Genomic DNA, 17,029 nt, shown 5'->3' on the forward strand with positions numbered 1-17,029 from the left:
AAAAATCAATGAGAAAATTATTATCAATTCACAAATACAATAGCAAATATCTCAAACAAATTCAATAAAAGCAGAAGAAATATAATGACTTAATAGGATTTTTTTTATTCTGTATGGAAACTTTCAGGAAAACAAGATCCTCTCTATATAATATAATATAATATAATATAATATAATATAATATAATATAATATATCTCAAGGTTTAAAATTTAGCAGCATGCACTTACAATAATGTTGTTTCACCACAACTCATGCAACTACTGTTCAAGACAGAAATTCACTTAAAATAAATAAACTTATGTGTGGCATATTAGTTTTAATCCTTATTATTGAAATGCAGGTTGGGAAATAGGCTGCTTAGACCAGCTCTGCATATTTTAGACTAGCCAAAAGTGTGGGTGTGATTTTTTTTATTTTAGAAATTAAAATAAGAACATGTTGCTTTTTTTCTGCAAGGCGGTATAGATATTCCTTTCTATTTAGGCTTGTACTATCGAATTCAAGCAAACTGGGCATTTTATTTACCAAAGGTGGAGGTAAAATAAGTAGTAAACACCTAACAACACCCCTATTTGTGTGATGAAATGTAACCGTCCGTGCTGCTGGCTGCCCCTGCTTCTCCCTCTTTGTCCGGTAGCGGCAGAAAGGCCGTGATAATTATGACAGAAATTTGCGTTTTTGAATGAATTACAGTTGAATGGTGGATCAACAAGCACACACCGTGTGAGGACTGGTTTGCTGGCAATGACACACCAGCGAGTTTCATTTTAAAGGACAGCAGAGCAGAGCAAGCATCGGAGAAAGGGTACAGTTTGCTTCCACGATAGTCTGCCAGATGGCTAGCAATCTGCAGCTAACTCGCTAATGTTAGCATAGCAAACAGCAAGTTCACACAACCTAATCGATTTCTTTGTGCTATACATTATGTGATATGTGTTAAAATTATTTGCACCTGCTCATACATGACTGTAGAGACACATATGGCAGAGTTTGGTTTATGATTTTTACGAGTTTTGAGTGAAAATCTCAACGCTGCTGGTTAGCCACATTGGGTAACGTGGCTAACTGGTTAGCAAACGTAGCGTCCTGCAAGTTGCTAACCAAACATCTGCAAGTGATTAGAGGAGGACGGGGAGCTCTGTACCGTATATCTGCTGACTAACAGCTGGTAGTACGAAAACCAGCATCAACCAACAGAAAGAAGCTGGGTTGCATCTACACGAAATTGGTACGGAGCCCTGCAAGTGCCAGATGTAGTAATAAAAATAGAAGTTGGGAACACCCGTTTGATAAGTTTAGGAAACGTGTGCACAGATATGCAAAATGGGATAATCAACATCTAGAATTCAAACATTCTAATGATACCTGTATGATTTAGATCACACAAAAATGTGGTAAGCATATAATGCACCAATTTGGACACTTTCAATGGAAGACCCGTTGCTCATCGACCAGCTTTTGGAATTATTTTGTTATTTTTGATATATGTTCCATGTTTTTGTTTTATTTTATAAAGCAAATGATTATCCCAGCGGTTATCGATATATAAACGACTCAAAATACTTGAACTAAGATTCCAGAGCTTGGGTCTGGGAATGACATCAGACCCAAATCTGAAAACTAGGGAAACATAACATGAAAAAAAATCCTGCAGTTCTGTCGCTAAATTGTATGCTAGTCATCATCGATGGAAGTTTTCCTCGCTCTGATTCTAACCTTCTCTGTGACGTTTTTCCTTTAGTAACAACTAGTGAGATTTACTAATTGTTGCGATGCTAAATTTGACTAGAAATACTAAGGTTTCATGGTAGTAACCCAAATATTTAAACAAAAGTGTGACATGGTCTGATGTTTAAAATTACTGACCAAGAAGATTTTTTTTAACCATAAATTAATCCAAAAATATGACATGTTTTTGAGGGTTATAAACAACCTAAATTGGAGTTTGTTTATTAGAGCAGGACAGGAAATTATCACAGTACATTGTTTCCTTCTGCATTAAAAACAATTTGAAATTGTTAAGCCCTTGCTTGATATCTGGTTCTATGTTATTATCACCATGTTGAACTACCTCTTTACTGGAAACACAGCTCAGTACAATTCCTGCTGCACACTGACACAAATATGACAGCAAATCTGTGCACACTGTTGACTAACCCAAATCGGTTAATTTTCCATTTAATTTCAACTTGTGGCACTTTATGAGCTCCGTAAATTTCCGCTGCATAACACTAGTGTTGTCACTTTTGTCTGACGTTGATTTGGTGACCAAATCCTGGCGTGACAGACACCGTGGCTAAAATATTTGCAGACCTGGGCCGGCGTTATTGTACCAGCTAATCCAGTTCACTTTTAAGTGTTAGCCAATGCTGTAGTTACAGGACTGACAGGGAGGTTGAACCTGAGGTCCAAAACACAACAACACCGGACAAAACTCTTCAATTAAAGAGTATGTTGCACCATTGATGATGAAGAAGAAAAACCAAAACGTATTGTCGTGTTTTGGACCTCCGGGCCTCTGTGGCAGACTCAACCTGTTGGCATGTAGCCTTCAAGACGTCGTCATTTTTGTAACTTTTTTTTTCCCTTGCATATGAACGGTGATTTGCCACTTCACCGACAGTCATATTAGCTAATGGCTTCCGAATCGGGGAGACTACTGGCGGGACAAGGAAAACGAAAAGGTAGGAATTACCTTCACCCATCTCCCGATCAGATCGGAATCATCCATTACTGCGCTGCAATGGGCTGCACTGGTGCTGTTAGCAAATCACTTTTCGCCTCCCCCATATGTAAACTTCACGACTGTCTTCGGTGGTGGCTGTTTCTCACAGAGTGAGTCTGTGAACAGGTTATTACGTCTATCTTGCTATAAATGTATCTTCAGTACTGTTTCCTCGTTCTCATGTCTGAAGTCTTTTCCTGTCTCCCTCATTGACCTTACCTCTTCTGCCTCTGTTTGCGGCCTCTCTCCCTCTTGCCTGGGTCATTTGGTCTGCCTGGGTCATTTGCGATTCAAGGCTTCATAACGTTGGTGATGATAACGCCTGGATGTTCAGCATCTTGTCCTCATGCCAGTCTATGTCCCATCATTGAATCCATCTCAACTGTTGGACATGAAAAAGAGGCCCTAGGTCTAAAGCTGCTCCACTCTGTCACTAAGGGGTATTGGCCAATCCAAATGTGATGCTGCACTTGATTGGTAGTGGATCAATAATGTGAGGCATGAAGAGAATGTTTTTTTTGTTGTTTTTTTTAAGTTGCTCAAGTTTCTCCTCCTCCTGTTTCTTCCTACTTCAGCTTCACAGATGAAGAGCCCGGAGAAGAAGAAGGCCAGGAAATCTTCCACTCAGGTGAGGAGGGTGCATCGAGGTTTTCCTCGACAATGTACGGTAGCTCTTAAAAAGCTGTGTCTCAAGTCGATCAAGATGCACAAAATTGGCTTTTTTAATTTAAAAGAAAATACGAAAAACTTGGATTTATACAAAATGACAAGTACAAATATGTGCATAGCTATTGCACATATTTTTGAGTCGGGGTTTAGTAGATGCGTCTGTCTGCAAAAGCAAATCTGATTCCAGACACAGGTGTCTTTAAACAATAGTCAGTTTTATTGGTTAATCAAAGTTTTGGTTTTTGAAGGGTACATTTTTTTGGAAAATCTGGATTTTTTTTTTTCTCCAGTGCACTCATAGCTCAAAGTGATGTCATCACTGCCAGAGGCCGGCCATCTTGTTTGACAAGCGTGTTTTGCGGCTTCTGTTTTATTGGATTTTGAATTCAGGTTAGCTCTATGATGAAATTATAAGACTTTTTTCTTTTTTAATTACGAGAACATAGTGAGAATATTAGGAGAATAAAGTAGTACGTTTATGAAAACTCCAACCTGGAAAATAACAAATATATTATTACTCAAGCTTTTTTCTCAGCCAAACGACTCCTTTTTCATAATTTCAAGATGTTTTTTTTTTGTTTGTTTGTTGTTTTTTTTTTGTAAAATTGCATCTTTATTTTGATAATATTATGACTATTTTCTTGTAACTAAACAAAATTTCTCTTATTCTCTGTTGTACAACTCACAGGAGGGATGACTGAGATATAAGCCACCTTTTGAAAATGTTTTTTTTTTGTTTCTTTTATAGAAAAGAAAGCAAGAAAAACATTCAAATTCAAATCTATTTTTTCATATTCAGTTTCAAGAAATTTGGCATTTCATATTTATATTCCACATCGCACTGTCCTATTTCAGACAGCGTTAGTGCACGCAGGTGAGTCGTTTTGAGACTATTGGCACAAATTGGCTGGACCTCTGTTGAATTAGGTCACTCATTTTAAAGGGAGGTGAATATTTATGCACTTATTTTATGTTGCATATTTTCATTTGTTATTATTTTGTGGAAATCAGTTTTCACTAGTGTTTTTTTTTATATTTTTTTTATAAAAACAAGCAAAAAAATTTTTGTTGATTAATAAGAGTAACAAAAAAGGCGGTGAATACTTTTTTTTATAGCCACTGCATTCAATTTTAAGAAACTTAGAGCAAAGAAGAGGACTCCAAAACTCCTGCAACGCTACCAGCACTATCTGGACATTCAGAGAACAGTGACTTATTGCATTACATTTCAAATCTCCATATTTCTTCACAGTTTATACTATTTTTACTTAACCTGCTTGGTGGGAAAAGGGTAAAAAGGGTGGACTGACACTCCCTGACATTTATTTTTATTAATGGGCTGTTAACATCCAATCTGAAGTATATTGGATACAAATACAGAAACCCAAAAAGAAGCCTGAGTTGGTACTCCCTACTTTTAGGTTTTACTTGGCAGCTAAAATCTGTGTATCTGAAAGGCACAAAAAGAAGAAGAGTTGATATGTACTTCCTAACATCCAGTTGTTTATTTTTACGGCTACTTAGGATTCTACTATCATTTGCTATTTGTTGTTTTCAGTCAATTGTATTGTCTATTCTTTTTTTACTTTAATGGGAAAGTGAATTGAATAAGAGGTTTTGGGTGTGTGTTTCTCAAGAAGTTATTTTGCACACATTTGCTTTGCCTCCCTTATAAACAATCCCTAAAAAAATTGTAAAAAGCCTTAAATAAATTTTTCAGAAGTTAGTTGGCCTTTAATTCTTAAATTTTGTTTTGACAGGACTATTTAATCTTGTATATTCTATGTTTTTGGGGGGCTGTGTGGGGGTTTCTCACGGGACTTCACTGTCAGGCAAAAGTTTGCGTCAGACATCTTCATTGCGTTCTGTGACTCGAGACGGTTGAGGCTAGCGCTAACTCACTGCTAACATGCCCTTGCTAGCTAGCTAGCTTTTTTGCATCCATCATGGGTAAGTGCAAGTCTATCACCAGTTTGCTGGAAAAGGTTCATACATTTCTGTGGATTTACAGGTCTTAAACTCCATCCATAATGGTTTTAAAAAGTCTTAAATTTGAGTGTTGAAATCTGCAGAATGCTGATGATATTTCCATTAAAATTTTAAAAAGTAAACTTCTTCTGTTTCAGGCGGCGGGGTTCTCCCACCTCACTGAGTTTGCGCCGCCTCCCACGCCCATGGTGGACCATCTGGTCGCCTCCAACCCATTTGATGATGACTTTGGACCTCCGTCCAGACCTAGTGGGGCAGGCGGACCAGGTGGGGCTCCGTTTCTCCCCAGTCCAGGTGCCGGTGGAGGAGGTGGGTATGGAGGTGGAGGCAGGTTGGGTCCAGGCATGAACTTCATGGGAGGCCCGAGCGGACCGGGAAGTGGTCAGCCTGGACGCAGACCGCCCTTCGGCCCTCCGAGCAACGCTGGACCGCACCACCAGTTAGGCTTTGGAGGAATGCCCGGCTTCGGAGGCGGAGGAGGTGGAGGCGGCGGTGGTGGTGGAGGAGGTGGGGGAGGTGGATTTCCTCCTGGTGGCCCCTCTCAGTTCAATATGCAACCAAACTTCAGTCCCCCCATGCATCCGGGGCCAGGATTTAACTCCATGTTGTCTCCAGGAGGAATGGGGGGTCCTGGAGGAGGTGGGCCGCCCCATCCTCGTTTCGGCATGCCCCCCCAGCAGCAGCACGGACAGGGCGGACACCCGTTCAACAGCCCACCGTTGCCCGGAGGTGGAGGTCCACGAGGGCCCTTGCCTCCCATGGGCGGAGGCATGGGTCCTGGGATGAACATGATGGGTGGAATGGGTGGTGGCCCTGGTGGCAACATGGTAGGCGGAGGGTTGCCAGGTATGCCTCCTCAAGGACAGTTTCCTCCCTCACAGGAAGGTCCCTACCCCGGCCCCAGTCCGCCAGGGCCCGGCAGCGAGGATGGGAAGAACTTTGGTGGAGGAGGGGGTCCGGCTGGTCCTCCACCGCAGCAGCAACAGCAGCAGCAGCAGCAGCAGCTTAACATGAATCCCAACGGCCCCCCGAATAACAGCACTACACCCGGCCCGCCTTCTAACTCTGGGCCTTCACAACCAGGTGGAGGCTTTCCCGGCCACCCCGATGTCCCACCGCAAAGTGCAAACACACCTGGCCAACCTCCGTCAGCTCCACCGCAACCCAACCCCAACTCTTCTCCTACCGGTCCGCTGAACGGATCGGGTCAACCCCAGCACCCGCAGTCCGGTCAGCTGCAGCCCCCCAACAACACCAACACCCCAAACTCCAACAACTCCAATCAGCAGCAGCAACAATCAACTCCGCCGAACTCTGCAGGCTCTTCCTCTTACAACCAGCAGAACAACACTCCCGGTTCCGGCGGGCCGCTGTCCAACGCGGCCCCCAACTCAAATCAGAACAACATAGCTAACAACAATGGAGGCAACACGCCTGGCAGCAACCCCAACCCCCCCTCAAACTCCACCTCGACCCCCAACACCCAGTCCCCCCTGCCTCCTGGACCCACAGCCCCGACAACCGGGCCCAGCTCAGGTCCCGGAAAACTCGGCGGACCCGGTATGGTCTTCCCTTGCGGCATGTGCTTGGCGGAAGTGCACGACGACCAGGACGCCATCCTTTGCGAGGCCACGTGCCAGCGCTGGTTCCACCGTGACTGTACGGGCCTTACAGAACCGGCGTACGGGCTGCTGACCACGGAAAGCGCCGCCGTTTGGGCTTGTGACTTCTGCATCAAGACCAAGGACATTCAGGCCGTGTACGTTCGCCAGGGTTTAGGCCAGCTGGTGGCGGCTAACGAGAGCTGAGCAGCATCGATCGGACAAACGGACTCTGATCTAACTGAATGACCCGTGTGCCATGTCAGCTGCGTCTCGGCCAGCCCTTTACTCGTTCACTACACAAAAGCGACACACTCATCGACTCTGATGCTTAAACGTAGCACTTTGAGTGACTCTAGGCAAATAAATTTTCCTTCCCCTCCCCGGCAATTAGAGTATGAAATCATGATGAATGTTACCCACATTGAGAAATCCGGCTGCCAATCAGCAAAGCACTGACACCAACACACTACCTCAAACCGCTTGACTGACTGGCACAGAAACTCCCGCACTGACTGACTGACTGACTGAACCGTTTGCGTGCACGGCGGTATTTCCAGCTCACGCACTCAGAAAATTAAATCAGGCGGTGGGACATGATGTTTAAATACTCGCTTTGTACTGGTATGAGTTCAGCAGATTACTGATTTTAATTAGAAGACGCCCTGGAACGGCTACCAGAAGCAATCAAGGAGCCTCCGGTCTGGAATGCGGTTCAACTATTTGGTTAAGTGTGGAAAAAAGAAAATGAGTAGGAAATTTTTTTCTATTTCTTTCCTTCTATTCATCATTTTATCCTTCCAGTACTTTCTTGTTTCTACCTTCTCCTATCTTCCATCTGTCCTTCCTTTTTTCTCTTCTTTTCTTCAATGTCCTTCCTTTATTCCCTTTCTTCTTTACTTCTTCCTTTCATTACGTCCTTTTCTGTGTGACTTGACTCCTACATAAACTTCATTTTTTCCACTATTCTGTGCTTCCTTTTGCTTTTCTTGTAGGACTGGGTGATAAATCGGTTTTATTGATTAATCAAATTTTTATTTTTGAAGATTAAATTTTTGGAAAATCATGATTTATTTTATTTTTTGCACTCTTTGTGTTTCCAGAGTTCAGAGTGATGTCAGCAAACCCAAAGTTGCTTCTTTGTTTGACAGATTCAAATAAAATTTGAATTTCAAACAAAATAATTCTTTAAAAAAAATTATTCAAAAGAATATTACAACAAAATATTAAGGCAAGGCTAAGGTTATATAAAATTAAAAATCAAAATTATTATTTACTTTGATTATTTTGTAAGATTGTTTATTTTTTGATAAAAATAAATTTACCAGACTAAAGCTGTAATGTTAGGCGATTAAAGTATTATTTCTTTAGAATTCCAACACAAAGTTGAATTAAAATGAGAAATGTTGAGCATCTTGTAAAGTTATACTTTGGTTTAAGGTTTAGAGATAATACTTAATAGAAAAACTTCAAATTTTAACACATCAGCGTCAAATTATCAGTAGCTGGACTTTGAAACCGTCTGCATATTTAAAGAAGGAAGCACATGAACTCACATCAGATCCTGATAACTACACTGTTTTCTCATTAAAACAACTTTTTCTGTGTAATATTAAATTTTTTTCTGCTAGAATTGAGCCCTTTTTTTCTCTTAATATTTTGTCTATATTCTCATAATTAAACAAATTCTCATAGCCTGGCCCTAATACTCTGTTGTTCAGTTTACAGAAGCGATGAAATAAAAGCCACTTTTTGAAAATATTTTTGTTTTTTGTCCTTTTCTGAAAAGAAAATGGAGGGGATGAATTAAAATAAAAAAAATTTAGTCTGGCATGATAAAAATCTGAGATTTTATTCTTAAAATCTAAGTTTGCCCAGCTCTACTTTCTTCCATTCTTTCCTTCCTTTTATTCTTCCTTCTTTCTTCCTGTTGTTTTTGAAACTTCTTTATCTGATACCTGGTTAAAAAAAGAAAAAATGGCCATAAATTAAGTGATTTTTTTTGTGTGTGTTTATATCTGAAAATGAACTTAAAGGACTGGGAATTTTGGAAACTTTTTACCAGACAAACGTGTAGGAACCCTGTAAAAAGGTCCCATGAATTCACAGCTTAGTTTTCTACTGAAACGTTCAGTTCAGCACTGCCCTTTCACATTGTTGGCCTTTTACTGCAAGCAAGGGGGAAAAAACTGAAAACGATGCATCAGTGTATGGCAGTATAAACATGTCAGTATTAAGTGTATCGTGGAAGCTGAATCTCACACGCTTTAACCCTACTTACCGCATCGTTCTGTACCCAGTGCCGGTTAATCCAAAGGAGTACGAGGTCGGGATCTCATCCACGTTTCGCCACCAAAAAAAAAAATAAACAAAAAACAAACACAAAAAAGATACAAACTTGTAAATATACTGACAGAAATATTTGTCTAGAGTTCCCATCACTTGTGAACAAGTCGCAGAGTCAAAACCAGTGAACAAAAAAAAAAAAGATGAGTTGAGTTCTCGTGTCTTGGTTGTATACATGGTGTTTTATTTTTTTATACGGCCGTTTTTTTTTTGTTTTTCTTTTTCTATCTGCAGTACTCATGACATTGTGAATCCAGTGCTTTTGGATGGTGTTGGCATAGCAAGTAGTGACATCATGTCTCATATCACGATGTGCATAGTCCTTAACAGAAACTATTGGAGGGAGATGCATGCGATCCAATGCAGTAACTTGTTTATTTTCAGGATTCTTCACTGCAGGAAACCTTGAAGTAGACCAAACAACTAAAGAGAAAAAAAAGGAAACAGAAATACCCATTTTTACATTTTTCTTGCGGTATAAGGTGTTTATATCTAATTCTTTCTTGTCATTTTTCTTTATTACATGTCCAAGTTGCCTTTATTTTCATGCTCTCAGTCGTTCCCTTTTTGTTTTGTACTATTTGTGCTGTGCTCTTGCTCTGCTCTGGTGCCTCCTGGTGGAACCTGCGAGTACTACAGGCGGTGGGGAAAGGAGAGGTACTAAACTCTGAAGTAAAAACAGTTTTTTGTTATGTTGTCCAAGTCTGGTTTATCACTTTTATTTGAATTATTTGGCTGTTTTCTACATACACAGTCGCATAAAATTTTGTTTTATCCTAGACATTGATGTTGAAGGTTATGCAGAACATTTGCACATTTATTTTTTGTAAGCTTTTGTTTAGTCACAAACATTAAACATGAAAGCAGAAATAAATCTGCTGCAGTTTTGTGGACAAAAGCTGAAAATAAAGAAATTACTAAATTACTCTCCTTTAAGGGACAAAGCATATAAAGTGGAAACTTAAGTTTTGGTTGATTTAGTAATAAAAAAAAATGACTCGCTTTCCTCCAATCAGTTAATTAAATTAAAGTTGGCCAATTTGTTTGTGCTTTGGTTTTAGCAGTTGCCAAATTGCTTTTAGATTATATTGTTTAATCAGATTGAATTTTTAATCCTTTAATTTAAGAGCAGTCTAAAACAAATTTAACATTTGGCTGAAATTTCTGTTTATTTTTCATGCCTGTATATACGTGACATTTTCCAGCATTTAAGGTAAATGCACCAATATGGAACAGTAAGAGCAGTAACTCAGTTTTTTTTATATATATATACATCAAGTCCTGCCTCTGTGAAAAGAAACATCATATTGAGATATTTTGAAATTGCAGTAAAATTGGATGGCTTGTGTCAACAGAAAAGTAAAAAACTTTACAGGTGCATGGAAGTGAAAATGCAACATGACTGCATTTAGGTTTTAATCACATTATGTGAGACACTAACACCCTTTGGAAAATGTGAAAATGAAAGCATGAATTAAAAAACAAAAACATTGTTTTACTTGGACTGAGCGTATCAATTAGCTCATCGTATTCCTATTCCTTTAAAAGCAGTATGGCAGGCCATTTTGGCGTAAAATCGGTTTCATTTGACTATCTGTAATTACATTTCAAAAATCTAAAACTGGCTCTTTGACTAGACATTACTACATTTTTACTACCCTTAAGATGTCTTCGTCAAATTGAAGACTGCAGAAGTCAGCAAAGAATGTCTTATTTATTCTCTGCCAGCACACAAATTTCACTTTTAGCTTTGACAAGCTAAAAGTGTCAAATGTCAATCCAATCTGAAAATGGTATATTAAAAAAGTTTCAGTTTTCATTTTTTTCATTGAAATTTCAAAACATCTGAAACACAAAATCCAAATCAATTTAAAAATGTTCAAGATATCACTAATTCATTTGGAGAACTATTAGAAATTTTGACTTGAGTTTTTCCACAACTTTCTTACAGACTTGTCTTCTGTATTTCCTGGTTTTATGATGATGTTCACTAACGTTAGGTGACTTCCTAAAGGCAGATGGATTTTATGTAGGAGTTCAGAGCTAAAAGCACACCACACTATTCAGAGCATTTTGAACATGTATCACTTCCACTAGTTTACTTCATAAAATCCTAATGAAACGTCTTAAGGTTTGTGGTTGTGACCTGGTTAAACGTGAAACAGCTCACGGGGAGTGAATAATTTTCCTAATCACTAAAGTTGGAGTGCAGTGTAATCTCAAGTAGCAGCAAATTATGGTTCTTTTCCCCCATTGGTTCTGCTGTTATAGATAATACCGCCATGCAAAGCGTTCCTCATTGATTACACAGCTGAAGTGGGTCACACAGTGGCTGCATTGTGTTTTAAAGTGCAGCAGGAGAGATGAAAGTCAGTGCGCAGGGAAGCCCCGCCCCCTTCAGCAGCTTCCCACCAATCAAATCGCCGCCGAGGCGGGAGGACGGTCCGTCGGACGTGCTGGCAACAGGTTCCACTGGTAGTGGGGGTAATTTTCCCCAATGTCCTCGGCCCGTGGAATAACATCTCCCCATCTCAGCGCTTCGTGGACTTGCTGCTGATTTATACATGCCGAGGAATTGGCAGAGGAAGAGCTCGGAAACGGGACCATCACTGCAGGTGCAGTAACACTTACTCAGCAGCTTCTTATTTACTTTGAGTTGGAAATAAAGTATGAGTAATGCGGTCTGTTGAGCTGAGCGGGCATTTCCCAGCATTTGGATCAAAAGCGGGATCCACCTGTGGCTTTTCTGCTCATGGAAATGATCGGAGGAGGCGGGGGGGGGGCACCAGCTTTTGTTGTCCGCCTTCATGGGGGTTTGTTGGGTTTGTTGCGCTTCTCTGTCCACTCTTGGTTTAATCGGATCTGTCTGCGCCGCGTAAAGAGGATATGCGGGGCTGTTACAGCAGGTGAACGCCTCGAATGGGATGCGGCGGCGGCGTCTCGTTGGTAAGGCTGCTGTTTATTTCGCCTGATTATATGTGTTCCCGTTGTTGCTGCTCAGGTGTAAACAGCCGGGAGGTTTCGACGCGCACCGATACTGACTGACCGGATGGGTGGGTGTGACGCAATTAACGCAGAAGCACACAGGTGCTGTTACAGTCTGCAGCATCCGTGTTTAAATTATAACAGAGAGACTATTATGTAATAACTGATGCATAAGGGTTTTGTTTTGTAGTAAGTGATATTTTTTTGTCAGAGTTGGCTCCAGAAATAGCTTTTTAAGTGTGTCCCTGAAGCTACACTTAAAGCTCTTTCCTTTGGTAAACACATGCAGGACTTTTAGTGTCATCTTCCTGTAAGCCAGACGGAAGCATAAGTGAAACAAGCGGCTGCACAGAACCAACAGGGGTTCAAACAAGTCAGTTTGACAAGTGTTTATTTATTTTTTTTATGAGCGATACATCATTGTTAATCGTACGAAAACTGACATATTTTTAGTATTAAGTGTATTATTTATTCAAGTTTAAATGCTAATGAACAGGACAGCAACCAGCTAATCTGTACACCCTGTCAGGGCTTCTTTTTTAAAACTAAAAAGTATAAATCAATGTTGCCACACTGTAATATATAATTAAATTACTTTTTTGTTTCTTATGTTAATGTTTTACACTTACAGTAAATAAGAAAAGTTTCTCTAATTCATTTATATAAATTAAGCTCATATTTTATAGAGATTGATTACATACAGAAGGACATATTTCAAACGTTATATTTCTTATAACTTATAGATAATGAAGCTCTAAAATTAAGTTTCTCTATTTAATACAGAAATGTTGCGAGCTTGTTATAAACTACACAAGCATAACAAAGGCTTCCTACTTCATAGTCTAGTCGATAGTTCCCGACACCTTCCACAAGGATGGTGAACCGCTACAGGTTACGGCTAAAGAAGCTGTAGCATATCTAAGCATAATACAGGAATGTTGAGCAGAAGGAAAAGATGTGATAACAAAGTGGACATGCATCAGGGATTTTTAAAAACAGTAGCATACAGTTTGTGCAGTCGATACTCGGTCATGGCTCCTTTTGCATGAATTACTGGATCCATGCGGCGTAGCATGGAGGAGATTAGCAGCCAGTGAAGCTACATTGATGGTGGCCTTGAGCTGCATTGCTGAGTCTGGTGTCTCATCTTCCTCTTGACAATACCTCATAAATTCTTTGAGGTCTGTATCGGGTGAGTTTACTACCTTTGGCAGCGTGAGCAGATGTCATTTCCTGCTGGGAAAGGAAGTCGGCATTTCCATAAAGGAAGCATGCAATTCACTAAAATGTCACTGTAGGTGACTTTGCTGAATTTATACTTTACAAAACAAGGTGATGGCAAGACTCCTCAAATAACGTGTCAAATAAAGCTGACTTTGAAACTTTAAACATAAAGAACATGACAGTAGGAGTTCATGTTTTCAGTGCGACTGACTTTAGCTGAAATCCACACCCGTTTACCTCAACGTGTTGAAAAGGCTTCGCTTCACAATCCTCTCGAAGCTTCAGTTATCTCTGTTGTTTGTACTTGACCTTTTCCTTCCACTAAGTTCTTGCTTCAAATGCTTGGATTAAAAAAAAAAAACAAACTCTGTAAACAGAGGGCTTCTTAGCTTTAAGCCTTCTAGCCTTCTCAGACTGCTGATTCAACATTAACTATTGAATCAGCAGTCTTTTCTGTGGTATTACGGACCAACATGGCCCTGAAGCAACATATCTGTATTACAAATCATTTTTTTAAAGTGCTTTCATGTAATACTTTAATTTTATGAAAATTTCTTGCAAGCTAGAGTCATCAAAAATGCCACAAATTGCTTACTTTTTGAATTTAGTTAATAAAAGTTATAAGCTGAACTAAACAATTTTATATATAAACAGACCAATATTTTTATTATAAATATTGTTTTTTTCTGCTATTAATCATAATATTTTCACAAATAAAAAACAAAACTGATATGTTTCTACATATCAAAATGTTTGAATTTCTTCCTGTGTTTGTTAAAATATTATTTTCTTCACATATTATGTCACTAAGCATATTAAGTCATATAGAACAAGAATTCTGTTTAAAATAGAAATGACTTTTTTTGTTGTTTTTATTCACAGTCCAATAAAATTTGAGGCACTCTCCTTTAGGTAAAGCAACACAAAAGTAAAAGACAACGTCACTAAAAATGTAAGTAAATAAACAAACTGCACATCCGAGCTAAAGGTTGGTAGTGAAAGTGTAAAGACTAATGAGGAGTGAGCATGAAAATGAGACGATCCGGTTGGACGGTGAGGACGAGTGACAGCCGATTGGCCAGTTTGGTGACATTCCTGTCCCTGTTGACTCGGCTTGTCCTTGTGACGAGTCGGAGAAACGCCGTGAAAGGCAACGCCGCTGTCACCCAGAGGTGCACGGCTCCCGGTGGCTGAACAACAGCCGAGCCTGTGTTGAAATGTGTATTTACTTAGGGAACATATTAACTTCTCTGGAGTTCCACTGAGATCAGCCGCTGAAGCTGTCGCAGACATTTAAATGATTTCCCTTCTGTTTGTTTGTGGTTTTCTCTCTTGGCGTTCACAGTTCTCCTTACAGTTGTTGCTTCTGGCCCACTTTTCCACTTCCACTCCTAATCTGTCCCTATTATACAAATGCAAACCACGCGCAGTGCTGAAGGGGAGAACGTCTGGAATCCTAAGAATGTTTTTGGCAAAGACAAAGTCTGACTTTGATCAGCTAGACCTAACCTGATTGCCAATGGGAGGTTCTGTGTGTTATTCTATAACCAGAGTTACAGTTTAATTCCTGAAAGAGTTTGTAGAAAATGAAGAGCACTTAGAGAACAGTGGATCTACGCATGCCAGAGAAACGTGCCCTTTTATGAGAAAATATGGCTTCACTAACAGTAATTTGTTTGTTAAAGAAGATCTATTATTCAAAATTTATATTTTGCATGTGTTTATACTTCCATTTTCATCTCTACTGTGTCTAAAGACAGTCCAAGCAGTTAGAAAAACCACACGGTCGTCTTTTGGCAATAAGTCAATGTTTTTGGTATCTGGAAAATGACCCGTTTCTAAAACCTCCAGATTGTTGAGTCACACTGCATGGTTACCTAGCAACCCCAGTGAAACCTAGCAACACAAGCTCAGCTGGTTTTACCGCTGTATGCGCTGTGCAATGGCTGCTGGAAAAGACAAATATTTTGTAAACTTGTCATTCGGAAATCACTTACGGCATTCTGGCTGGTTGTGCAGGAGGCTCCACTTCTGCTTCTCAAAGATGTACAGTTATCCAATTGCAGATCTGTTTGCAGCCACTTTGGGAGGAGCTGTTTATGGATTGATTTTAAAGTTAATTTAGCCGTTAGAGCTGACTGTATTGTCACAAAATCAAAAGAACAAGGAGAAAATTATTAGCAACGGCCTTTTGTGGAGCATTGACCTGCAGCTTCTGTTTTGGAGAAGTCTGTTTAGATGTGTAGTTAGAGCCAGAAATGGTGGGATTGTGATGTGTTTAATAATTAGGTCGTTGTTTACGTCCAGATTTACCGGGTCTGGCTTCTCTGGGTGCAGAATTATGACGCGTGTCTCACATCAGTGACATAACAGCTGGATAAGATGCGACATGAGTATTCAGACCTCAGACACTTTGGAAACAATCCGATATGAATCCGATTCAGTTCCACACACGGAAGTAGCGCAGGTCATAATTTTTAGGGGGTGAAATGATCGGAAGTGGGCCGTTCAGACTGCAAAGAAAAAGCAGGATATATGTTGCATATGAGCAAAAAAAAAGAAAAGATTTTAGTCAGAGTTAAAGTTTTCCCGGCTGCTTCTATGTTTAATGCTCTGGACGGCCGTGTCTTTGTAGGTTTGCAGTTTCAATTTCAGCAAAAAATGTCGAAGAGGTGTGAATACCTTTCCGAGCTTTAACTATATCAATAAAAACACCTTGCATGTCTAACCATGCAGTGTCTGTGCCAGTGTGAGTCCGGTTCAGAGTAAACAGTCTATGGCTGATTGGGTCCGCTCTGAAGTTTGGGAAGGGGAGGCCCATTCCTGGCATAACCCCGTAGCGTTTAATGCTCCACAGAGCCAGAACAATCACTGGAGGACTCGTCGACTCATTTTCATCTCTCACAATATTAGGTGGACATGTGCAGAGTACACTGCAAATATAACCGCTGACAGAGCGAAAAGTTGTTTGCTTTGAGATGCGTTTTGGGGTCATTTCAGATGCTTGGCTGGGAGTAGTTTGATCAGGATTGGTGCACAAAAAGAAAAACTGGATGTATCTGTTTTAAAATCTGATGCAAGTTTGATGCAAAAAAAAAATGGCTTGAGATGCTCACAAACAACAAGATGCTGGAGTTTGGGGCATTCATTCGTTTTCTGCAGAGGCTCCAGTTTCTTCCTGCTCTCCAGAAACATATTTAACATTTAAGCAGTAAAAAAAAACAAAGCTGTAATATTTCACTCCAAAAAATATTCAACTAATATTATCTTTCACAGAAAATGGTTTTATTTAAAAAAAAATCTAACGCCTTTCTTCCTTGACTATGAAATTACAAGTGGAAAAATATCAAGTTCTCTAGAAAATAGAGATGGTAGGTATGTTTGTCTCTATCTTTAATGTCCAAAAAAACATAGAAAAATTGTTTACCTAAGAGAAACTCCTCATGAATTCCTAGGTTTTCGCTTTTTAATTGCCATTTAATCATCCG

The 17,029-nt window shown here is 39.9% G+C and overlaps 1 protein-coding gene across 4 annotated transcripts; it reads left to right on the plus strand.

Annotated features, from left to right (window-relative positions):
• The first annotated feature begins 606 nt into the window (after nucleotides 1-606).
• Nucleotides 607-8,172, plus strand: pygo2 (pygopus homolog 2 (Drosophila)). 4 transcript variants are annotated; one of them, XM_007561507.2, is made up of 4 exons: nucleotides 607-1,230; nucleotides 2,626-2,686; nucleotides 3,303-3,355; nucleotides 5,523-8,172. In XM_007561507.2, exons 2-4 carry the CDS (start codon nucleotides 2,638-2,640, stop codon nucleotides 7,191-7,193), a joined length of 1,773 nt encoding a protein of 590 aa, XP_007561569.1. In that variant the 5' UTR covers nucleotides 607-1,230; nucleotides 2,626-2,637; the 3' UTR covers nucleotides 7,194-8,172. The 4 variants fall into 4 exon arrangements, with proteins under 4 accessions (XP_007561569.1, XP_007561568.1, XP_016531589.1 ...); XM_007561506.2 differs by having other exon boundaries at nucleotides 607-807; XM_016676103.1 differs by lacking the exon at nucleotides 2,626-2,686.
• Nucleotides 8,173-17,029: the final 8,857 nt, after the last annotated feature.

Source organism: Poecilia formosa, unplaced genomic scaffold, assembly GCF_000485575.1.
Source record: "Poecilia formosa unplaced genomic scaffold, Poecilia_formosa-5.1.2 Scaffold127, whole genome shotgun sequence".
NCBI classification, from domain to species: domain Eukaryota; kingdom Metazoa; phylum Chordata; class Actinopteri; order Cyprinodontiformes; family Poeciliidae; genus Poecilia; species Poecilia formosa.

Bases quoted from the DNA above. Each gene is read 5' to 3' on its own strand.
- pygo2 (XM_007561507.2), top strand. From the start codon at position 2,638: ATGGCTTCCGAATCGGGGAGACTACTGGCGGGACAAGGAAAACGAAAA. The intron at 2,687-3,302 runs GTAGGAATTACC...TTCCTACTTCAG, and splicing joins GGGACAAGGAAAACGAAAAG to CTTCACAGATGAAGAGCCCG. The intron at 3,356-5,522 runs GTGAGGAGGGTG...CTTCTGTTTCAG, and splicing joins CCAGGAAATCTTCCACTCAG to GCGGCGGGGTTCTCCCACCT.